This window comes from Colletotrichum jinshuiense, chromosome 8 (assembly GCF_051148585.1).
Source record: "Colletotrichum jinshuiense chromosome 8, complete sequence".
Lineage (NCBI taxonomy): Eukaryota > Fungi > Ascomycota > Sordariomycetes > Glomerellales > Glomerellaceae > Colletotrichum > Colletotrichum jinshuiense.
In genome coordinates this window covers 944,532-968,843 of record NC_139315.1, presented here as the reverse complement: position 1 = coordinate 968,843, position 24,312 = coordinate 944,532, and the positions used below count along the sequence as shown (strand labels likewise).

The 24,312-nt window shown below is 52.9% G+C and overlaps 5 protein-coding genes across 5 annotated transcripts; 3 read left to right on the top strand and 2 right to left on the bottom strand.

Annotated features, from left to right (window-relative positions):
• Positions 1–1,821: 1,821 nt before the first annotated feature.
• On the top strand, positions 1,822–4,108 carry EsH8_VIII_000276 (WSC domain-containing protein; the record flags this gene model as incomplete). Its single annotated transcript, XM_083269318.1, has 7 exons — positions 1,822–1,867; positions 2,014–2,260; positions 2,308–2,549; positions 2,615–2,779; positions 2,863–2,999; positions 3,142–3,352; positions 3,405–4,108. 7 exons carry the CDS (start codon positions 1,822–1,824, stop codon positions 4,106–4,108), a joined length of 1,752 nt encoding a protein of 583 aa, XP_083129086.1.
• Positions 4,109–4,992: 884 nt separating this feature from the next.
• EsH8_VIII_000275 (uncharacterized protein) lies at positions 4,993–7,206 on the bottom strand (the record flags this gene model as incomplete). The annotated part of the gene is made up of 4 exons (XM_083269317.1): positions 4,993–6,430; positions 6,483–6,684; positions 6,738–7,016; positions 7,077–7,206. 4 exons carry the CDS (start codon positions 7,204–7,206, stop codon positions 4,993–4,995), a joined length of 2,049 nt encoding a protein of 682 aa, XP_083129085.1.
• A 5,450-nt stretch (positions 7,207–12,656) lies between these two features.
• On the bottom strand, positions 12,657–13,462 carry EsH8_VIII_000274 (macro domain-containing protein; the record flags this gene model as incomplete). Its single annotated transcript, XM_083269316.1, has 2 exons — positions 12,657–12,792; positions 12,849–13,462. The coding sequence occupies 2 exons, from the start codon at positions 13,460–13,462 to the stop codon at positions 12,657–12,659; spliced, it is 750 nt and encodes a 249-aa protein (XP_083129084.1).
• Positions 13,463–14,264: 802 nt separating this feature from the next.
• Positions 14,265–16,344, top strand: EsH8_VIII_000273 (glutamine--tRNA ligase domain-containing protein; the record flags this gene model as incomplete). Its single annotated transcript, XM_083269315.1, has 4 exons — positions 14,265–14,564; positions 14,669–14,906; positions 14,963–16,203; positions 16,264–16,344. 4 exons carry the CDS (start codon positions 14,265–14,267, stop codon positions 16,342–16,344), a joined length of 1,860 nt encoding a protein of 619 aa, XP_083129083.1.
• Positions 16,345–21,112: 4,768 nt separating this feature from the next.
• On the top strand, positions 21,113–21,801 carry EsH8_VIII_000272 (uncharacterized protein; the record flags this gene model as incomplete). The annotated part of the gene is made up of 2 exons (XM_083269314.1): positions 21,113–21,601; positions 21,679–21,801. The coding sequence occupies 2 exons, from the start codon at positions 21,113–21,115 to the stop codon at positions 21,799–21,801; spliced, it is 612 nt and encodes a 203-aa protein (XP_083129082.1).
• Between the last annotated feature and the right edge of the window lie 2,511 nt (positions 21,802–24,312).

The window sequence follows — 24,312 nt, the reverse complement described above, 5'->3', positions numbered from 1 at the left end:
GGTAGCTTTGCCGTCCGAATCAAAGGTCCCCGCACAATTGTTGAGATCACAACTTTGGCGCGTCCCGCACATGGAGGAGGTGGGTGTGCAGTTACAGCCTCCCGCGTAGTTCTTGCAGGTTGCGGAGCCATCGCTGTTGAAGCTGCCTTCGCAATTGTTCGCGGTACAGCTCTGCTGGCTGCCGCACGAAAAGCCGGGTGTGTCGATGGATGGGACGCAAGAGCATCCCGCTTGGCTCGCGGACTTGCATGTAGCCTGCCCGCCTGTTACTGAGCCAGAGCAGCCATTAGCCTGGCATGACTGTGGTGAGCTCGGGCAGACGATCACAGAAGCGCTTGTGCTAGTTACAGCTTTGCTGCTGGTTGTAGAGGACGGTGTGGGTGGAATTGTTGTTCTCGAGCTGGTGGCGGAGGATTGAACGGGGACCAAAACGGAAGAAGGGAAGGCAAAAAAAGGTATAGGCCCAGGTACTGCATAGAGTGCTGGACACAACTCTTGCCCTCTCTTGACTAGAACATTAACAAAGGTTACATGTCCCAGAGAATCAACCTGGTCTCGTTGTTGTAAGACACTGAACGGGGAGGCAAGCGCTCCGGCCAGCCAGAAGAAATGAATTGCTAGCATTGCACCAGGGAAGACAACAAAGGTAGGAATGCGTTGATGAGCGCGTGCGCTTCTCATCTACGACTTGCCAGTCTACGATTATAAATACTAATCCTCATGTTGATTGCTTGTGAAACGGATAGTATCTTGAGTGCAAATCATCTAGGACAAGCATGCGTTGTGGGTGTTCCAAGGGCTGAATATTGGCTGACTGCATAATGGGGTCTGCAGGACTCTATTCATAGAGATGGCCTCGTGACCCTGTCTCTCTGAAGAGAAGCAACTCAGATATCTTTTTCTGGATATTGGGGCCGGGGTGGATCGACGCTTATTGGTCGCTGATCGGTTAAATCATGAGGGAAATTGTGAGTTTGGGTCTAAATCTTCTGCGAAACATGGGAAAAGAAAGCTAAAGTAGAATTAGCTTAGCGGAGTGGTCAATCACTTGAGTAATCAAGTGCGCTGCAAAAATACCCTTCACCCAATAGGGAAAAACAGCTGACCATTGTCGCCTGAAATAAGCATGCTACCGAGGTGTGTTACAGACTACGGCTTATGATCGTGATGTTGATAATGGACATGCCACACTAAGCGCGGTTTATTGGAGTTGATAAACTGAAGAGTTTTCTTGCCCTATGCAACCCACCTTCCTGATAAGGAATTATATTGAACTATTTTTGTCCAAGTCAGCATGTCCCTTGAGGTCTAGCCCTGACAACGGTATACGATCCATACATTATTATTGGTCAACGAACGGTAGGGAAGAACACCGCCAAGACCGTGATATCCTTTAGCCTGTCTGCCTGAGATTCACTAGGCCCGCCGATACTCATCCAGCAGTGCATCACGGCTCTCAAGCCAACTAAATATATAAGAATATTCCCATTCACAGCTCTCTCCCATTTAAGTGAAGTTCTAGACCGCCAGCTTTGCCCAGTGTTGTCTGCAATTCCTTGCCAGTTAGGCGTGTCAAAATGCGAAACCGAGCAGTCTTTTTCAAAATTCTTGCCCTTGCATATCTTCCGGGCTATAATGCACAGGAGGTTCAATGCGTTACTGTCTCAGGCGGCTGTGAGAGGGGCTCAAACAGTCAGCCTGGCGTCGAAAGTGCCATTGCAAGGTTCCAAGACGGCATGATATATGGCGGAAGTGACCCCATTGTCATGTCGTCCGCCTCGAATGGCGATTCTCTTGCCATGATAACCTATCTCTGCAACGATGGGTCTGCACCACCCAGGCTGGAAGGATCTGTCATTCGTTCAAGGTAAGACTGTTAAGTTTAGAAACTTTTTGAAAGATACACAACGCTCATGAGATTTTGCAGCTTTCAGAAAATACTATCTTGTCCCAACAGATGCGGAGGGGTCGCTTCTTCAGTCAATGCGAACTGCGGCTTTGGTGTGCTTATAGCTGACAATGCTGTTGGAGTCGATTGCTTCTCAAAGGCGGCCAACGTTGTGCCAAGCGGTTCGGCACCGCAGATTGTGCCCTCCGTCGGTGCCTACAGGAATCCCGTTTGTCTCTTTGACGCTCCCGGTTCCCGCGTCTTGACCGGTGGTAGTACCGAGGATGCTAGCGTCACTGGAATGACGGTTGAGAAGTGCATCGCCCGTGCTGCTGCTAACGGATGGCGATATGCTGGTGTGGAGTTTGGAGGGTAAGACACCCCAAACTGACAACCAACTTTGACTGATGATTGTTCAGGGAATGTTTCTGGGGAGACTCTCAGGCCAATCCAGAGAAATCCAATCAGGCAGACTGCAACACTCTGTGTGCTGGGAACCCGGGGCAAGTCTGCGGTGGAGGCAATCGCATTCTAGTCTATGAGAACTCGAATCTCCAGGATGTTGCTCAAGCAAAGATCAGCGTCGACAACTACAACAAGGACCCCACGAACTCAAACCTCGCGCAGGCTGCCAAAGATTCCATTGATAACGCCCTGGATCGTGAGTTCAATCATGTTTACAGTACAGGTTTGAATGAAATTTCTGACAATGGGTTGTAACTCTAGGCGCATGGGACTTCTTCAACCAGATCGTAGATTCATTCGTCAAAAGTGCTCAGCAGCAGCTTATTCAGGATCTAACCGCCGCCTCCTCCTCAGCAGCCACCGCGGTGACAGCTGCTACGGTGGCAATAGCAGCAGTCCTAGCTGACCAGATAGCTCAAGCCGTCGGTATGTCTTTGGGGGTGTCTTGATTCTCTTGGAGGCTCTGTGGAAGCTTGCTTACTGACATTAAAACAATAGCGTCTGAGCAGGCAGTTCAAAATGCCAAAAATCAAAAGCCGACGGCGACTGTCTCACAGCCTGTGTCTACGATTACGACAGCACCGACACGCCCCTCGAGTACTACCACCACCGCTTCATCATCGTCTACCTCTTCCGTTTGCCCTATGTGCGTTTCTTGTGGAGATAATGAATCACCCGAAACTGGCCCAGATGATAGTGGCACCATTGAATACGATGACCCGGAGCTTGAAGCGAGACTAGCTATCCACGATAATAACTCTACAGAAAAGCGATCTTGGTTGGAAAAGCGTGTGCGGACGGCGGTAAAGGAGATTTCAGTGTGTTCGAAATCTTATCTCAGCGGCCGCTATACGCCAGCCAATGCAGGCAACGTCTTCCCCGCGTACGGGTATCAGTACTCCAATCCAACGACCACGTGTGTCTGGAGGTTCAGCCAACTTGTCTGGAAACCCGCAAACGGCGGCTCCCCGGCTAGGACTCAAGGTGGTTCCTACGAAAGTAAGCCTATTATCAAATGAGCTTTTGGCCTTTAGTAGCTAACATTTGGCAGCCGAGCATGTATATGAAGCACAGCTTGTTCGACAGTTTGCCGAGTTTATTGACAAAAAGGATGCTAAGACATGTCAGACAGCCGGGCTGATCAAAAACATTCTGGCCCGAGAGACAAACTTCCCTGGTCGTGGAACGAATCCCTTCAAGAGTAGAGGTCTCTCAGCCCTGGGACAGATGATGCTCAACCTCCCCGATAACAGTAAGGCTGGCTCGCTTGTGGCGCTCGACAGTAACCTCAACTCCTTGAAGAGTGCCGTGTTCAACGGGGCAACCGGAGAATTCTCTTCATCTAGCGTGGTGAAGGGCAAACTTGCAAAAGTGACCCGTTTCGCCATGCTCTTGGCTTACATGGCAGAGCCAGAGGTCACGGCCATCTTCAAGGCGACAAGCCAGCGAATGCGAGACACCCTTCGATTGCTCGATCAGGAAATTGCGGCGAGCACAATGACTGGCCCAGGATTCCAATTCGAAGCCGTGTACAGCGCGTGGGAAGATGATTTTCTGTTCACGCAAGGCTCGCTGGTTGAACTCGAAATGGACGCGATGATCAAGTCGACCATAAAGCAGCTAAAGGCTGATACAACCCTTGGTTCTCAGGCGGTGCGCGATATGTATGTGACGCAAGTGGAAACTCTTACCGCAAATCAAGCAATAGCTGATCCAAACAAATGGATATATTTTGATGACCTTCTTAGCCCTTAGGTCTTAATTCTAGCAATTTTACATTCATGTTTCTGAAGGCGCTCTGACAGCAATTTTAGAGTAAATTGCACATTACCTACCGTCAAATATAGATTATACGACAAATGAAATACCGTGAGAGTGAAACTTTGGTGAGGTGTTTTTTTTATCTAACCCAAGACGTTGTAATTGAGCGCAAAAGTAGTTAGGGCTGGCATGGACGGGTTATTTCTTGCCACTCGGTCGTCATGTTCACTTCTGTATGCTCGGAGTTCTAATATGACAGCATCATTATCGTCAGTGAATGTTGAACCAACAAGCCAGATGTTAACGCGATTGTGATCCTATTCAAAAAGGTCAGGCTTCTGCAGTATTGGGTCAACCAATGCGTTGTCCATTATTTGAAAAGTCACAGAAGGTGAATCATGGCTACATTTGATACTGAGTGAAACGCAGTCGTGGCGCACGTGATGGAACCTGCAGATACAGAATGCTGTTTCTAAATCTATTGCGGATTGAGCTCGAAATAAGAGAACTGTCACTTAGCCGTCATCCTTTTGCAGTTCTCATTGTACTCGTACATTAGAAAATTGATGGAATAATAACCTCAAGTTCGAGATTAACTCACTCCGGTTGTACGACGGAGACTTCTTGAACACCATTTAAAATTTCAATTGGATTGGTCCAGCATTGGGATAGTGCCTTGTGTCAAATTACCTTTCCTCTAAAATTGGGTTCACATCCGTTATTGATGCGTCAAAGAAAGCCGGCATTCCCCACAGGATGTCCAAATATTGTTACAAATTTCTCCTTGTCGCAATACGGTTGACACGTACACCCTTTGCTTGAGGTTTCTCGCGGTGAATGAAGCCGCTGAACTGCATTAATTGCTGGAAACAGTCTGCTTATTCGACAGCCTGCACCAAATATTTGTCTTTCCAGAGCCTGTCGTGGGTTGGTGGGTTGTCACGGCGGACTACCTTGGTTTGCTCGTGGAGGCTCGACGCAGACAAGTAGTTGTCGCGCCTGACTTCTGCCACCTCTGACACATCCTTCCGGGGAATGCCACCATGGACACACTTTCCTCCGTTAAATGCGGCATTTGCGGTCGCTTTCCACACTTCTCTAACGTCATTGATCATAGGCAAAGTCCAGTAGAGACGGCAGTCGACATCCTCGCGGACGTATTGCGCAGGAATACCATCTTCCACATTGTCTCGCAAGATCTGGTCACGCACGTTGACTACAGATGCCAGACTGCGGTTAAGGGGCAAGTCGCTATAGCGGGCAAAGGCCGCCTTTTGCTCGTCGGTTGTGGCGCGAGGAAGAAGGGTGGTGGTGTAGAAGTGAATGTCTGCCCAGTTTAGAACTTGGGATCCCTTGATTCCGCCAACGCCCTCGATCGGGCCCTCGACGGGGAGGCCCCCAAAGGCTACCGACTTGACGCCGGCATGTAAGCGGAGAAACTCGGCCGCAAGGGTGCAGGTCGAGGCACACGCGCCATCGTACAAAACGATGATGTTCTCGGCTTCGAAAGGCTGCGGAAGACCGGTGAGATTTCCGTAGCCGTTAATCTCGATCCCCATACCCCAGCTGCTGTTCCACGTAGTCAAAGAGTTGTCGAGGTTCCAACGCAACAGGTCGGTGTAGGACGTGTTTTGAAACACCTGGGGAGCGAACTTGTCGTCAAAGGAGGTAAAGGGCTGTTCCGTGAGGTTGTAGTCGAAGCGCCAGTTGAACTGGCTCTGGGCAAAACTGATCAACTCTTCGTCGTCGCTGGTGTGGATGTCCAGGGAGGCCACCATATCCGAGACAATCTCGGCAGCAGCAATGAACGCGTCATTTTCCTTCCAGCGGGAAAACCCTTCTTGAACCTTGTCGGGGAACAGCTGGCGGAAGAAGTCGTACCCATGAAGAATGTAGCCGCCGCCATTCTGCTGAAAATCAATGACCAGCTTCGTCTTGCCGGCTGCAAGCGCGATGGTGTAAAAGTCCTGAGTCACTTTCTGAAACTCTGGAATGCTACCGCTTGCGAACCCGTTGAGTGCAATGACAGCAACATCTTTGAATTCTTCTCCTTCGAGGAAGTGTCCCGACACCACGCCATCACTTGTCATGATGACAGGCTCTGGGTAGCCTGGAAGAATGGGAGCAGTTTCGTTTGAAGAGAGGAAGCCTAAAGGAGTCGCGGATGCGGGGCTGAGAGGGTTGCAGAATTTTGCGTAGAAGGACGGGCCATCTACCACGCCTGTAAGGTTTCTCCTGATGCGGGCACGATTCTCGAATGAGGCTTCCGTTCCATTCTTGAAGGTGAAGGTCGTGTTGGCCCCAGGATACACGAAACTGACAGTAGGTTTAGTTCAGTTGACGTTTCCTCGACTTCGACAATGCTTACCGGGTGCGACCTCCGGAGCTAAAGTAACCAGTGCCCAATCCACTTGCCTGTCCAGCCTGCTGGAAAAAAAGGGAGTTGTATGCGGAGTTTACATCTCGGCTCCAGTTCGCCTTGTCGATGGTGTCCGCCAAGTACTTGGTAGCTTCGACACCATTGATAAGCTTTATCGCAGATGCAGTCTCGGGGGACGAAATGACATCCTCTGGAACAAGGTTAGACATGGCCAATTAACGTTTCAGTCTTCAGGGGCTTTACCGTATATCTTGACTACCGGCAGAGACGAGCCGTCCTCGCTAATGGAAACCAAACTGCGTTGCCGGGTCCAATCGATCACAACGGTGAGAAGGTCAGGGTAGTAGACGAAGTGACCATCGTGGCCGGGGCTAAAGACCTCCTCGTAGAGAGCAGATTGAAAACCGAACTCATTCGCGTAGACGTCGTCCACGAGGTTTTGCCTCACATTGGCGAGCGCGGCAAAAAGATCGTAGCCAGGATAATCGTACTCTGGCGGCGGGTTTGCCTTGTACGAGGCGTCTTACAATCGAATCAGTGCACTGGAACAGTTAAAATGCCAGCTCAAAGCGGCGCACTTACCGCTTTGCCACTCAAGGTAAGGAACGAGAGAATCAACTAGCTCAATGGCCGCCTCCTTTCCGAGAGGAACAGAGTTGAGGCAGTCATACCCAAGCTGCGCGGGTACGGTTGGCGTGACTACAGGAATCATAGTCAGTCCATCGCTCGAGGTGCATGTCTAGTCGGGAGAAGTACTTGTCGGCGAAGCCGCGAATTGTTCGGCCCAAGCAGCGGCTACAACAGCGCAAGGTTCTAAGTTGGCCGTGTTCGACAAGGCTGCAGCAGCAAAATTAGAAGCGCTAACCAGCAAAGCCGATACGGCAATAAAAGAACTCGGCATATTGTGGTTTGGCTTCTGAGCAACTTGTCTGCGAGTCGGTTTGGCTGCTAAGAAAATCACAATCGTTTTCAAAACGGCGCCCGGGAACGCGGCGACGCCTTTTATACGAAAACCGTAGTGACCATCATCCAATTTCCATTAACTGAGCCGTGGTTGATTTCTGGGGCCGGCGATGTCACTGTCGCTTGTTGAATAATTGGATGAACAGTCGTCTTGGCTTCACCTCTTGGGCCGCTAGCTGAAGCTGGCAGGTCGCGATGCAAGGTTACGCCAAGACCGGGGCGACTCCAGGGCCATGGTCCTTGGGCTATGTTCATACGAGCAACATCATATTTGTTTTGCGCGTTGGCGAAGCTAATTAGACACATTCTTGGAGAAGTCGGGTTGCTCCGTCGGGTGAGTCCGCAGTATACTCCGTGTGTGCCGAGTCGTGGCTACCAGCTGCCATTGCCCCTTCCTCTAACAAGTGTTGGCGGAAGCTGCGGAAATAACGCTTGGTCAACTCAGGTTAGATTTGAAGATAGGAGCTTCATGTCCCGCGGCAAATATGTGACATTTTGCTGTCGAATCTCACGATCTTGGTAATATCAGGGCAATGGCAGGAACTTGCACTTGGTAATAGCCTCACGTCGGCAGACTATTGTGGCGTAAGTCGCTATGGCTTTGTTTCTATAGGACAGGAATTGTCATCTCTGATAATGATGAATTAGTTCTGGATTTATGGCAAAGACATCCAGCACCGACTATACAGGAATGAGACCCATGTACTTGTTAGGAGTTGAGCACTTTAGGTTACAGACCAGGCCCACTTAAAGATTTGTTTTACCATATTTTCACGTGTCTTCGTTGACATGTCCTCAAAGGCAACTTAGGCTTTCTTACCGCAGCTTCTGATAAACTGGGTATCCCATCATCGTAATGCCACTATTCATATCTCCAATCAACAGTATAGATACCACAAACTACAGGGGGCGCCGCGAGGCAATTATCTATGAGCAGGAACCCAACTTATATCTATGAAGGTTGCGGTACTATCAACATCGGGGCGAGTGGTCCAGATGAGACACATAAAAGGCTATGACTATACGGCGAGGCTTACAACCAACCTTGCCTCCTTCAGACAAATACACTGGCGAAGTTTCTGGTGGGATGGGAAGCCCAGGTTATAGCTGCTAGACGGGCAGTAGGTGATGTAATACAGAAATCCTTCAGTCAATGCGGTAATAGCAATATCTAAGATGCCAGTAATCAATGTCGCCAACAGCAGCCCAACTACCATGATTATCAAATTGATGCGACTATTGCACATCCACCCGTAGGATACTCATAATGGGAACTGCTACAATACTTCACAACCGTCTAGGCTATTCAGGCCCAGAAGCAATCCGGCATACAGCTAACGTGTCCCGTGGGGCCAGGTTCAAAACGGACAGCAGGATATATATTGTTGACTGTGACGCCTGTGGAACAACAAAGGGCCATAGGCTGTTCAGACGGGCACCAAGGGAATCTATTATAGAGGCTGGCCCAAGCGACTGTATTGCGTTGGACTTCTAGAGGCTCAGCCAGGGATACAGGAGATACGGATCTGCCCTACTATTGACAAAAAGGTTTCAGTGCGCCTAATATGCAGGCCCAGAACGGGGTTGCTGAAAGAGTAATCCTTCCACTATAGGTTCCACAGCAAGGAAACACGCTAAGCCAGATATATCCCACTTATTTTCCTACAGTTGTAAAGCATTTGCGGTTACAAGAGACGCCCAGTTGCGAGGGAACAGACTGGCCCAGTTGTCACTAATCGCATGAATTAGTTACCTAGTTGGACACGGCTCAAGCAATTTCTTCAGAATCTGGAACCTTATTCAACAAAAGGTTGTAACCATAAGAGACGCCGTATTCATCGAAATCAATTACTTTGACGGTAGTGTCAGCAAACTAGCAGTCGACTTGTGTCATCTGCAACTACAGACAATACAGGTCCGGGTCTCAAAACCTACAGTCGCAACGCAGCGTGAGTTACCACAGCCTGTAGATGAGAATGGGCAGCTTCCCAGTACAGATTAGTTACTTCAATCATACCCAACACCACTTAGATACCTGTCTACCGCCTGCTTTACTGCCCTTGCTACGTCAACTGGCGTGGGGCGGGCAAGGGGAGGTAGGACAAGGAAACCTGCTGCTGCCAACCTACTTACTCTCTCTTCTGCACACACCAGAATACAGTACCAGTTTTGACCTTTCATATACGCTTCAATTGCCTCCCGTAGGGGTATGCTGTGATACCAACAGTTCTACTCCTAGCTCACATAACGCAATCGCCAATAAAACCGCTTTTTAAGTTGTATCGATGAATCTGTAGGTGTTTTCCTAGCCTGCGGCGCTGCTAACGACGAATTGTTCTTTAGTATGCCATATTGTTCCATAAATATCTCCAAGAGTCAAGATCTTATATGTTGCGATACCTAACTGTCGACATTGCCTGCATTACGGCTGTGTGCAAACCAAACCTGTATGGTGTAAGCGACACACTATTGACTCGTACAGGGTCGATCGCTTTATTTGCTTTTGTCCCTTCGGCAGTACGAATAACCTCTTCTATGCAATCATCTATTCCCATGCCTTTGCTAGCTACCAGATAGTCGTTGAAGAACTCCTTGTTACTCGGTTGATACCGTTGTCAAACTTGGCGTTATGCCTGCCTGGACAACGGAGCAGTGCGAGACCAAGTTGTCCGCGCCCTACCGCACTGGGCGTTGCTGAATCCCTTGCCCCGCTGTTAGAATTAGCGTCCAGTTTAAATAAGGGCGCAAACCGAAACCGAGCTGTCCCACATCGTCCTTCAAACTCTATTTGCTTTTGGTGGCCCCCTTGGGTAGGCATTGGTCCCTAATAATCTACCTTCGCTCAAAGGATATGTCATCTCCGCGATACTTTGCTACCAAATTGAGCTTTAATATGGGTTCATCCCATTTGTTACAAAATAAACTATTCACAGGGACATTACAGGCCGGAAAATGCACTGTTTTTCTGCTGTCTATAGCTCGTTAGTTAGAATGATAGCGGACAAGCTTACTGAGAGCCGTCCAGTTTCGTAAGGTGAATTATTATAGTAGATCGAAACGTTTAGTTGACTGTCACCTTTAAGTTGCTCCTTAATCTATAAAATCACATTGTCTGTCTTGTGTTACCTACCTGGTGCCTGTCACCCGAACGCTAACCCATCTACTCCACCACAATTAACTACAATGAGTCCGGCAGGTAACTAGGACGCGCTTTCTCCTGCACTGGTAACCAGTTTAGGAATGTCCAACCTAAATAGGCTGGAAACCAGGCTGGATTCACGGTCAGACAACATTTTTGTCTCTTTTGCCTTTCATTGCCTAGTATACCAGAACCCAGGGCGCAAAAGGAGCCTTTCAAGCCCAAGAAACCCAAGAAGCCCATAAAATACCGGAAGAATAGGAAGAACAGAAAGGATGCGAGTAAGACCACAAAAGATGGACCAGAAAAGCCATAATACAAGCAGACTAAGGCCTTGCTTCTTGTCCTAAAGGGGAAGGTCTTATTCGGCTATACCGACAAGGGATTTTCTGTACCGGTCGCGCGGCCATAGGTTCGCCTGCCAAACAAATATAAATTATAGATATAATTAAGGTTTTCACAGAACCCCTCAATATCCAACTGCACCCTCTTGGTACGTTGGCATAATCTTAACGTATCTAACGGCACTTCTTTAGTAGGCTGACTACAACTTAAGTCAGCTTGACTTGTAAATAACGCATTTAACAGCCCCACCATCTTAGACTCTGGCAACCTAATAATACATTCTTAGCGGTTAATGTATCCTAATAGTCGCGAACCTTGTATAAACAACTTCATTGTCACAAATTACATAAGTAGAGGTATTAGCCACAGATGCATGTTCTCACCAACTCTTGAAGTATATAGTGATCCGATTTCCTTTCAATTGACTTAATTCTTCAAGCTACAACAATCTCTCTTTGCATCTTTACTTCACCTAAACCGGCTACCTTCAAAGTAAATATTACATCAGATATACACACTCAATTACTAACTATTTGAAGCACGCTCATATTGCCAACTGTTCTTGATCGAGATATTTCCGAAAACATGAAGGCCTACATTACACTTACCTTGATGGCTCAAGCCCTCGGAGCATTCGCCAATACGAATGTCGTCTGCCAGGGCTTCAACGGGGCAACAGCATGGGATGCTCAGTGGGCCGCAAGCAACAGGAGAGGTGACTTGCGTTTGGGAAACAAGGGGTTCTGGAACGGAGGGGTCGTGAATTGCGAACCTGTCGCGGGAGATGTCCGGCAGGTCTTTGCTATGTGCCGCTCGGATCCATACCCAACAGAGTACAGGACGAACATGGAAAAGGGATTTGTAGCTTGTGCGGCGGTAAGCTGGAAGGGCTGCCTCGTGTGTTAGGTTGCGGTGTATAGCAGAGGGAAACAATTGAGGATGTCATATACAAACTGGGAAACAGGTACTGCACTATCTATGTATTTCTGAAACTGTGACGAGTCGGGAGCGTAGAAGCGAGGTTCTTACAGGCAAAAGTGGTTGGTTGTTCTGTAAAGGGGTTGGCCCATAGAGATATGTGAAGGTCCTCAGTGTGTTCGTGGCAGAATCTTATTTGTAGAGATTGCGGCTGAAAGTATCTTTTCCATATAATGCCAGCTTTCTTGCGCCTCGCGAAGAAGAGGATCTAAGTAAGCTGAGTTCACCAGATAAATAATCTTACCTAACTAAGTGACTAGTGGCTTGACCGCCAGAGTTATTCTTAAGGGGACGCTCATTTTATGAGTCTGTATTATTTAAGCAAGCTGTTGAGAAAGAATGAAAACAGATCAGACCGGTGGAGTCATCCGCCCCAGGAATAATATCAGATGATCCTCCGAGATTACCCAAATCCACAAATTTCAATTCACTTTCCACTTGAATTCACCTGATACGTCACAGGCTCTTGGCTTGGACCTTGTCTCATACAGCAAGTATGTTGTCACAAGCGGTAGCATGACAGCTGAAGAAATAGAAAACTTGAGACTGTGCATTCATATCTTTTTAATGTTGGTTAAATGCCCACCAATGCTAATGAACTTGTATTTTGAAATATAGAAAGTGGTATAGTGAAGGCTCGCTTTTCCCTGGCATAACGCCGCAAACTCCCGAATTCATGCTGGTCATCCTTGAGCAGCCACTCCCTTATTAGCAGAACCTGTCGAAAGAATCATCGTCTACTGGGAGGGGTCGGCCTTCGGGACACTGGGAAGCTCAGCAGCAACGGCCCTGGCTTCCTCAGTCTCCTCCTTCGACGGACCGACCGAGTCTTCCTTGTGGGATGCGGAGTTGTCATTGGGAGGGAAAAATTTTCTATTCACCAAGATTAGCAAACGAACCGCGACAGAGATTGTGTATGTTGCACATACGGGAGAGTCGCATTGTAGGCGTTGACATCCTTCATCTCGAAGGTGCAGAAGACGACCGTGTCCAATTTCTTGCCCTCATCGCTGTCCAAGAAATCCCGGACAACACCCACAGCGACTGGGGCGGCCTCGCGACTGGGGTAGCCGTAGACGCCGGTGCTGATGGCGCTGAAGGCAATGCTGCGGCAGCCGTTCTGGACGGCGAGATCCAGGCTGGTTTTGTAGCAACTCCTCAAGTTCTTCTCCGAGGGCTCGGGGTTGAGGTTATCGTAGACGGGGCCAACGGTGTGGATGACCCTTTTGCAAGGGAGGTTGTAGGCGCCGGTGATCTTGGAAGAGCCGGTGGCGCAGCCGTTGAGGGTCCTGCACTCCTGTAGCAAGCCGCGACCGGCAGCGCGGTGGATGGCTCCGTCGACGCCGCCGCCGCCGAGAAGGCTTCTGTTTGCGGCATTGACAATGGCGTCTACTTCGAGTTTGGTGATGTCGCCTCGGATGACGGCGACCTTTTGGTTGTGCGACTCGTTGGGAGGGTAGAGGGGCTTCGAGGGCGCGGAGAGCTGGCCAAGCTTGTACAGGAGCTCGACGGTTGGGATGTTGGCGACGGCAGTGGTGGCCATTTTGACGGCTGGTCGAATTGGCATAGGCGAGCTTGCGGGTTGCTTGTTCGGTTCGGGACTGGCGTTGATTCTATGTGGTTTGGCGTCCTTTGGCGCAGGGTGAGGTGGTTGTGTTTGTGTTGGTGACAAAGAAGTCAGCTGGAAACAGCTGAGGTGGGAGCCATGACGAAAGAACCCCACGCTGCTGAGCTTGAGCTTAAGCTTGGCTTATCGAAGCTTATCGAAGCTTATCGTACTTGGTCTTATCGCTTTCAGCGCTCTACCTAGTTCAGACGGCTCAGAGAACGGGCATTTGTCGGCTATGTTTAGCATAATAGAGTTGCCTCACTTTCTGTATTGATATACCAAAAAAAATCCAACAAAATCCAGTAATTCAAAATTGCCTTCATTTTGATTTTGATTTTGATTTATTATTTATCAACCGCAGCAGATACCCCAAGTTTTGTGATATGGCGCAGTGTTGCTAGTAAGCCCAAGGTGAGGTGCTGACTGATCTCGGAAGAATCCTTATCTTATCATCCTAGGCCTTATCTAATCCAACCTCACTGTCGCGTGTTGCAGGCGCAAGCCTGAGGGGAGGGGAGGGAGGTCACCGTGACCCCTCCTTATCCGGATCCGTTTGACTCATCCCCGCCGTAAAAGAAGTGTTGCCCCGCCACCACAACCACACATTTTCAACGCCCGGAAGCTTTTTGCGGTGCCCAATTGAACGTTTCCCAAGCATCAAGCGACGACACGATACCCTCGAACCTTCCACGAACTCGATTCCCACACTCGCTCCACCCGATTGAACACAGATACCATGGCGGACGCTGCAGCGGACCCCACCGCCAAGCTGGCCGAGACCACGGCCAAGCTCCAGCTCGACGAGGAGACGGGCGAGATGGTCAGCAAGGGCGAGCTCAAGAAGCGATTGGCGAAGCGTGCTAAGAAAGCTGCCACCGAGAAGGCGAAGGCCGCCAAGGAGGCTGCCGGCCCCGGCGACAGCAAGCCCGCGCCGAAGCCCAAGGCAAAGCCCGAGGAGGTCGTCCTCGACCCCGAGGCCATGTTCAAGCAGGGCTTCCTCCAGGAGGTGTACAAGGAGAGGCCTTCCGAGTCTGTCGTTACGCGATTTCCTCCTGAGCCCAATGGCTAGTATGTATCAATCGCCCCCGTTCTTCGTCACGCCACTAACGTCCCCCTCGTTTGCACATTGGTCACGCCAAGGCCATTGCCGTCAACTTCGGCTTTGCAAAGCACCACGGAGGTGTTTGCTACCTGCGTTACGACGACACGAACCCCGAGAAGGAGGAGGAGAGGTATTTTACCGCCATCCAGGAGATGGTCAGGTGGCTCGGCTTCACTCCCTACAAGATCACGTACTCGAGCGACAACTTCCAGAAGCTGTACGACCTGGCCGAGAAGATGATCACTCTGGAGAAGGCCTACGTCTGCTACTGCGGAGGTAAGCCAGCTTGCATGTCGTGTACCAGCTAATCCGCTAACCCCCGGGATGTTCAGATACCGAGATCAAGCTTCAACGCGGCGGAGAGAAGGGCTCCTCCCCCCGATTCCGATGCGAGCACGCGAACCAGACCGTCGAGGAGAACCTCCAGAAGTTCAGAGATATGAGAGACGGAAAGTACAAGCCCAGGGAGGCGTTCCTGCGCATGAAGCAGGACATCACCGACGGCAACCCCCAGATGTGGGACTTGGCGGCCTACCGCATCAAGACGGACACGCCGCACCACCGCACCGGCTGGGACTGGAAGATCTACCCGACCTACGACTTCACGCACTGCTTGTGCGATAGCTTTGAGGGCATCACCCACTCGCTGTGCACGACCGAGTTCGTCCAGAGCCGTGTGTCATACGAGTGGCTGAACAAGACTCTCGGCGTCTACGAGCCGATGCAGCGCGAGTACGGCCGTCTGGGCATCACGGGCACGGTGTTGTCCAAGAGAAAGATCCTGAAGCTGGTCGAGGAAAAGATTGTCCGCGGCTGGGACGATCCCCGCCTGTACACGCTGATCGGCATCAAGCGTCGTGGTGTACCGCCTGGCGCAATCCTGGACTTCGTCAACGAGCTGGGTGTCACCACCTCGGTGTCCGTCATCCAGATCAAGCGCTTCGAGCAGACGGTGCGCAAGTACCTCGAGCGCACGGTCCCCAGACTCATGATGGTTCTTGACCCCATCCCGGTCGTCATCGAGGACGCCGAGACCACGGACGTCGAGATGCCCTTCTCTCCCAAGGACCCCAAGATGGGATCGCACATCATCAAGTTCACGCCCACTGTCTACATCGACCGTGCGGACTTCAGAGAGGTCGACAGCAAGGACTACTTCCGTCTCGCGCCCAACAAGACGGTGGGCCTGCTCAACGCGCCCTTCCCCATCAAGGCCACCTCGTACACCAAGGACGAGGCCACTGGCAAGGTCACCGAGATCCGTGCCGTGTTCGACAAGGAGACGAAGAAGCCCAAGGCGTTCATCAACTGGGTGGGCACCGAGGGCTCCAAGAAGGTCGAGGTCCGCATCCACAACTCGCTGTTCAAGAGCGAGAAGCCCGACGACGCCGAGGGCGGTTTCCTCAACGACATCAACCCGGAAAGCGAGGTCATCTACCCCGATGCCATCATCGAGAGCGGCTTCGACGAGGTCAAGCGCCGCGCGCCTTGGCCCGAGGCGGCCGGCGAGAGCGAGCTGGGCAAGGGTGGGCCGGAGAGCGTGCGCTTCCAGGCCACTCGCGTCGCCTACTTTGTGAGTCTCCCCACGCGCAATCAAGTGTTTCCGAACAAGTGCTAATGCTAATCCGTCTAGGCCGTCGACTGTGACAGCACCGACGACAAGATTATCCTCAACCGCATTGTGTCGCTGAAGGAGGATGCCGGAAAGGTCTGAGGTTTGGTGTGACTGCGTACCTGTTTGGTACGGGCCGTGTGAGGCACGGAAGTTTGGTGATTGGGGAGCATCTGGAGTTGCATAGACGGAGGGTAAATACCAAGTAAAAAAAATCCACAAACAGTGGTGAATGGATTATGTTTGTTATGCTATTAGCGGTCGTTTTGGGCCAACGAGTGATTCACCGTGGGCCATCGGCGAGAGACGTATTTGAGGAGGCTTGCGTGGTGTCGTGAAATTTGTTGCCCCGAACCCTTGCATGATTTCGAACAAACACAAACATACGCAACCGAAAACCACAAACAAAACAAAATGAGACCACTTCGGCTTTCCCTGCTCTTTGCAGGCCCTTGGACAGCAAGCTTGCCATGGGTCGCGGTGCCCCCACAAACGCCACAGTCTCCCGAGCCACGGCAATCACCAGGGGGGGCCTCGGCCGTCCGCGTCCTGGGCGCGGAACCCGCCAGACCGGCGTTGCCGCCGCGCACCATCGGGGAGACCTGCCCCGGAGACACAGGTCCGTGTCCCTCCGGCCCCTCTAAACACTCACCTTGGAACCTCCCTGCTGACAAAATTTCCGCACAGTCGCCTGCCACCTCCCGCGCAACTGGAACTGCTGCCCATCGTCGCAGCCCTGCTGCGGGCCGGGCTGCTGCGCGCGGGGGTTCGAGTGCGTCGACGCGGCGGTGGGGATGTGCTGCTCGGCGGGCAAGCGGCTCTGCGGGGGCATGTGCGTGGACGGGGAGTGCTGCGGCGCGGCGGGGGGCTGCGGGCGGGGGGAGAGGTGCTGCGGGGGCGGGTGTTGTGCGGAGGGCCAGGTGTGCGACTGGGGGGAGCGGTGCGTCCACGTCGGGACGGGGGCGGCGGCGGACGGGCTGTTGGGGGAGCGCCCGGGTTGGGTTGCTGCGGGTGCGGTGCTGGGGGTTCGTCTTTTGGTTCGTCTGGTGGGCTAGGACGGACCTCTTCCTGGGCTGGGGTAGTGGTGGCCGTTGAGTGGCCGGTTGTCGATGGAGTTTATGCGGAGACGGGTTCAACGGTTTAGAGAGTCATTTTTGCATGGCTCTTTCTTTGCATGGCAAGGAACTGCTTTGCTTATTTCACGTTGGTGCCTGTCACTCTGTTGAACTCGGCCCGGATCGGCAAATGCTTGGCTTCGCTTCTTGGCCGATATCTTTATACCATTATGCAAATATAATTCAATAAGTCTAAAAGGGAAACAAAACCGGTCGTGGTAAGAGCAGTAAGTCTACTGGGGCGAGGACATATTGTACTCTTGTCAGAATTTTGATTGCCGTGAATACATCATCATGGACACAGCAGACGCTGTCGGTGGAAGAAGCATTCATCCCCCAGTACCTACTCCCTAAATATACGTCCTGTTGCGGGACACCGGTATCTGCATCGGATGTACTGGCCGGCGGGAACATCCCTGGAAGATGCACAGCTCGACATGCCAAGGCGTTTCCCAAGCGCACTAGTACGGTAGGTTTGGTTGCGCGGAAAGCTTCGCAGATTGGCTCATCTAATTGATTTGGCGCCGAGGACGCGGCGCTCAACTACTGTGATGGAAAAAGAAGAAAAAAAAGGAAAGGGAAATTGAGCCTTTTTCTTTGGGGGGGGCTCCGGTCGGTGTTGCGACGGCTTCCGATGCCGGTGTGCCTGACCCAGCACAGCTGGTTCCAGCCGCGGTATGGTTTTTATTATATTTTATTTATGTGATGAGAGAGAAACCCACCTCCTTTTCTAGGCAGCATATGTCAATGCTTATCGCACCCGAATTAGGTCGAGGTCATGACAAGAAAAAAAAGCCATGACAAGGTGTCCCTCCCCCCGTCCCAAAAGTCTAATGGGATTGCGGGCCCCCAGGCGGCGCCTGCCAGCGCGAGATCGAGGGATGCAGAGCCAGCGACGGCATAGGTTCGTGCCGGGCTTGCCGACGTCGGTTCGTCGTTGTCGGGATGGAACGAACCATGGGGGGGAGGGCATGGCGCGACAGACTTTTGCGCGGGTAGAGGCAACCTATCCTATTTTATTTCATTTCCTTTTTTTTCATTTCATTTACTGATCTGCGCAGACAGTGGCGTCCATTTAAGTTTTGTCTGCATTTAAAATTTCCAGGCTGGCAATTTTGGACGATGCAGAATGCGGGGGGGAAGGGGGGGGAGGAAAGAGATGCTGTTGGCTGCCACTGCCCTGAACAAGGGCGTTTAGAGGAAAAGGCTCGCATCCCCCTTCATCCCACCCTTCCCTCGCTCCAATAGCTGATGCCAGGCATACACATTCGGGCTCAAGGCCTGGGAGAAAGACGGGTTTTGCTTGCGGCGCGTGGCCGGCGGGCGGCCGGGCGACTCCTGGGAGAGGCCCGGCCGGATAACCTTAATCGGGGGCGGGGACTGCGGCGGGGCCCGTGCCCGGAGATCCCGGAGAGGCTGGCGGGCGCATTTGCACCGCGGCACGCCTGATAGGGCGCGGGCGATGGAGCAATGCCGGCCAGGGGTGGGGCTTGTGGCGCACCCAATTAGCGATAGGGTGAGGCTCGGGGCGGCGCTGTGCGAGGATTGGTGGGAGTCAGTTATGCAGCCCTTGCATGGATGACGCAGGGGGCGGCCGCTGGGGACGAAAAAAGAAAGAGGAAGGAGAGAAAAAAAAAAGGGAAATTTGTTATGCGCTCTTCGACGGTTCTGCTGACTGCATTGTTCCTCTCTGTTGGTCGGCCCCTTTCCCTTTGCTCGCAGGGCGCAAACTGTGCCATCCGAGGTTGTTTGCCGTGTGCGACTTGGGGATACCGCCATCCATTTGCCCATGTCTCGGCGTCATTTCGACCATCTACAGCGAGTGTGCGCCCCTCCTCCGCCTGTGGCCGCGTCCCCATCATTCTGCTGTCGCCATACATGGTTACCCACCCATCCATCGCCCGGGTCGGCAGCAAATAGGGCCAAGATGGCATTTTGGTGCCGCGGGAGCCCTGCAGCCGGCCGCGAAGCTCTGGAATTGTGTGGATGCCGGGCGGCTTGCTTTGTGGCGCATGGCGCTTGGCCGGGGGGAGAAGGGGAGGGGAGGGGAGGCAACGCCCGGCTACGCGGGCTGACAATCTGACATATCCCTAGTTCCCGTACCGGCAATTAGTGGGCAAACGGTGGGCACTGGCTGTTGTTGGTTTGGTTTGGCCGATGCAATCTTTTTTGGTCCGTCTCCCCCTCGAGGTGCGGATTTCCGTAGTGTACGGATACAAACCACCAGGGACGAGCAGGGTTTATCTCGCATTTTCCCCGTCGCAACGCAACGCAACGTGACGGGTGCTTACATAGGTACCATACGGATACCATACCAGGTATCCATCCATACGGAGTACTGGCGGCCCAATTGAGCGAGCAGGCAGCCATATTTTCACTCGTTTGTCTGGGCTTGGCTGGACGGTCCCTTTTTTATTTATTTTATTTTATTTTATTTCACTCTATTTCTCTCTTCGATCCCCCTCCCCCCCTTGCTTCTCGTCTTCCTTCTGCGCTTCTCCCCTCCCCTCCACTCCCCTTCCCTGTCTGTTCCTTTTTCTTCTGCGCCAGACCAAGCCGAATCTCTGTCCATCGTGCGTCTCTTATCGGCCTTTTGTATCCGTACCGTATCGTATCGTATCGTACCGTACCTTGGCGTTGGCTCAGCTTAGTTTAGCCTGTTCTCGCTTGCCTTGCCTCTCGCTGCGGGCTTGGGCTTGGCTTGCGGCCACGTACGAATACAAACATGGCTCTTTCCTTCTGTGATCCATCCTGTGCTCCTTCCTGTGCTCCTGCTCCCTCCCTTCTGCCGCCCCGTGATCCATTCTGTCGAGGGAAGAGAAACAAAGAAAGAAAAAAATCTTCCATCCTCCATCGCCCGTCTTGACACGAACGACAACCGGCCTCTCGACCAACCCCCCTCCAAGGCCCGCATTCCCCAAGCGTTCCTCTCGACTCGATATCGGTGCGCACCTGTTCAACCCAAAACCTCCAACCCATCTCCGTGGCCACGGCGCCTCCAACGCGAAACCCCTCCGGCATCCGATCCCTCGTCCTCGCTCCTCGTCCACCTCGCCCCCTTCCCAGCGAATCGATCCTCCCTTCATTCTTCTCGTCCGCCAGACCGACCAAACCGTCCCGCTCCAATTCGCCCAGCCCCGAACCTAGAGCATTCATTCCGTCAACTCAACTCAGAAGCTCCGTCGACGTCAACGGCATCATCCCAGCTGAGGCCGCCCCCCTCCACGCGTCCACCGTCTTTCGCTGCGCTGCGCTACACACCCCCCGTTGCCGCACCGCTTTCGCAACGGCCACATTCCCGGCAGCGCCACACTTTAAGCTCAGCACGCTGCGACGCTCCCCTCCCCCCGCAAAGACCACGTACCAGTCCCGGCTTCAGCCAGCCCAGCCAGTCCTCAGTCGCCGTCTTGGGAAGGTGTCGTTATCGCTATCGCCCGCCCGCCCGCGATATACCCAACCTTTTTGTCCCAGTCCAGTCCAGTCGGGGCAGGCCTGCGCCTCCCTTTGTCTCGCCCTGGGGTCCATCTGTGTCTTGCACTCGCCGTTCCACACAAACAAGCCTTCTTCTGACCCGCCCCGGGCCTGCCGCTGGTTGCAGTCGGCGAGCTTACGTGCCTGTCTAGCGTAGCAGTCGGTCAGCCAGTCCAGTTGCGTCGAACCAAAACCAGGCCAACCGGGGGAGAAGGAAAAGAGGGCCCCCCTTGATCTAGCAGGGTGAGAAAGGGACTTTGTTTGATTTTATTTAGCTAGCAGCAATGCCGCCCTCGTCGGCCGCCTCGCCGCCCCCAATCCTCGCCATCACGGCGACATACCTCCAGCTGCTGGCCCAACACCTGCCCCGGCCCGTCCGCGAAATTGCCAAAAAGGCCCAACTCCACGCCTCGCGCTCCCTCTCCGCCGTCGCCTCCTCCGCCGTCGTCGTCCGCGTCCACTCGTCCATTCCCGCAAAGATGCACCGCCCGCTGGGCTTCTCCGCCGCCATCGTCGCGCTCTTCCTCGTCATCGGCCTGCCCGTCATCCTCGCCCAGAGCGAGCCCTTCTACTGCTACCCGTACCCGCCCGCCGACCAGCTCGCGAGTCCCTTCATCACCCTGCAGCCGCACTGCTGCAAGGGCCCCATCGACAACAAGCTGCGCATCGGCACAAAGTGCGAGCCCGCCAACGGCGGCAGGTTCAAGACCAAGTTCGGCCAGGACCTGGGCACCTGTGCGACGGGCTGGACGGACGCCTGCTGCATGCGAATGGTGAGTCGAACCAGACCGACATTTCCCAACATTCCTTGGGGCGCAATTGAAACTGACCACGCCCCGCGTCCGTCTAGCACTACCCGCCCGAAATTGCCCGGCCAGACATGTCGTTTTGCGACGCCGGCTTCCTCGTCAAGGCCGAGTCCCAGAACATCATCGACGCCCGCAGCTGGAAGCCCGAGAACTACGGCACATGAGAGCGCCCGTCCGCCTGCACATTACAAATATTATGTGGAGGGAGAGGAAGATACCGGATGAAGGGAAAATCTTTACACGTGAACAACAACACTCGAGAGCTTTTCTTTCCCAGCTTGGCGATAGCTTCGTGATAGCTTCGTGGGCGCGCGCGGCTACGGCTTACACGAAGCACCCAGAAATAATTATGGGCACCAATACCACCACAAACGTCCCCACGCGGCGGCCCCTCCAGGGTCCCAGGATCTCCGTCCTCCGTCGAGGGGACGAAGAGACCCAGGCGCCGTAGGGAGACGAGACAAACCCCTTCCCCTCCCCTCCCTGGCGAGTCAGGCCATCTCCACCGAACCCAACGACATTGGCAGAAGCGGGAAACAAACCAAAATGTCTCGACTGGTGAGGAGAAGGGGGCCGCTCTCGACGACCGTCTAAAACACCACGGCCATGTTGCACGACTGGCGAAACACAGCACTTTGGCGTTTTTTTCTCTTTTGACGGGCGACGAGCGCGTTACGATGACACGATTGCTACGGGCACCGACACCCTTGTCCGAAACAGAGCTGGGGGTTTTCGTCCCTTTTTTTTTTCTTCTTCTTTTTTTTCTTTCCTCCGCTTCTTTCGCAGTTTATACCCAGGGCGAATTCGTTTTCCGATTCTTCTTTCCGAACGGCATGTCAACTTGTACTATAATCAACAAGCAGCCTGGTAATTGCATACACGAGGGGGAGGGAGCGGAGGATTGAAGGAGGGCCCCGAAAATAAATGGATGCAAAAGGGAAACAAAACAGATGACCGAATCGGCGTCTGCCGTGGGCCACGAGGATCATGTGCCATGTGCCATGTGTGTGAGGTGGGATGAGGGGGTTAAGGGGTGTTTGCCTCGGCTGCGAGTGTGTTGTATTATTAGGAACGTGGCATGGTTCTTGGCCGTCTCTCTTTCTGCGTCCTCGTGCGTGTGTGCGTGTGTGTGTGTGTGTGTGTCAATCCGATCTCCGCCGTTCGGAAAAGTGTGCTTCCTCGGCGATTCTCATCAGAACATCAGAACATCAGAACATCAGAACACGAGGCCCGCCATCTGTCGGCAACCGAAATCCAATCGTATTGTTTGGATCACCCCTAATTTCTTTCTTTCATTCCTTGATTCCTCTTCTTTGACTCGGCCGATAATCTGGTCATGGCCTTTTTACCAGTGCTTCGAGGGAGAGGGCCAGGAATCGTGACAACGACACGCGACGGGGTCTCTCTGTCTGCAAAGCGCCCTCTCCCTCCCTCCTTCCTCCTTACCACATCTCTCCCGATCTAATTTCAGCCGCACGAATAAGTCGAGGCTTGCGGGCCTGGCCCGTCTCGGCTTGCTGTCGCCGGCGGGGTGTTCACGCCGCGCCTCTCACTCCCCTCCCCTCTTCCCCCCCCTCTCTCGACCGAACTCTGGTGCGGCGACTCGGGCGTTCGGTCTCGGTTCGCGGGAGGGGCGTCCTGCGGCTCCACGCGGGGACAAAAGGGGGGACGGGCAGCACGGGGGATGATGTAGGTATGGCATGACGATGACGGGTGGCGACTTTACAAGAACCTGTGACGCGCCAGTTCAGCCCTGTAGGCTCGAATGCGCGCCCCCCTCCACGGTTGCCGGAGCGGTGTATATGAGCTCACTGGGGGGAGGGTGCAAGAGCTGTGCACGTTGTGAGAGATCGTGGCGGATATATGCCGGCCGATAAACTCAATCGGATGCATCGTCATGCGGGTGACGGCGGCGGACGAGGAGAAGGAAGAGGAGGAACGCGGGGGCATCGGAGTGGGTGGTGCAGGATATCAAGGCTTGGATTAGGTAGAGCTCGGCCTAGCCATGTACGATGGTGTTTCCTTTAGCGCAGCTGCAGGCGTTCATGTGCGTGTGCGGGTATACTTACTTTTGGTGTGTTTTCTGTTGTGTTTAGTGTACGCCTTTTTCGGGATGCATATGCAGAGAAGCGAAGAAGAAACCATGCCAGATACAGACACTCGCTCACTCACTCACTCACTCACCCACTTACCCACTTACTCACACTGACATACTCACTCACTCACGTTGACATACTCACTCACTCACACTGACATACTCACACACTCACTCATACTACATAGTGTGCACCGTATGCATTCGTTCCAGGGGTTCGGTTTAGGCGAGACGTGGCGGCCGGGCAGCGCAATACAACAGTAGCCAATTACAGGCAGACATGTGCAACCCTAACCCGACTCCTATTTAGCAACTACTCTAACAACTACTACTACTACAACAACTCTATAACAACTACACCGGAACAGAGAGCTCCCCCTCCGCGCCAATCCCTGCCCTCCCCGGCGTTTTGTTTCTTGTTTCTGCCCTCTCGTCCTTCTTTGCCAAAGCCTGTCTGCTCTTGGAGCTAGGTTCTCTGCACAGTCTCGACTCTTCTCATCACGCAACATCTTATCTGCACGCAAAGCACGCACAGACCGTCCAGTCTCCATTGTACCTAATTAGAGTGTGTGCAGACGTC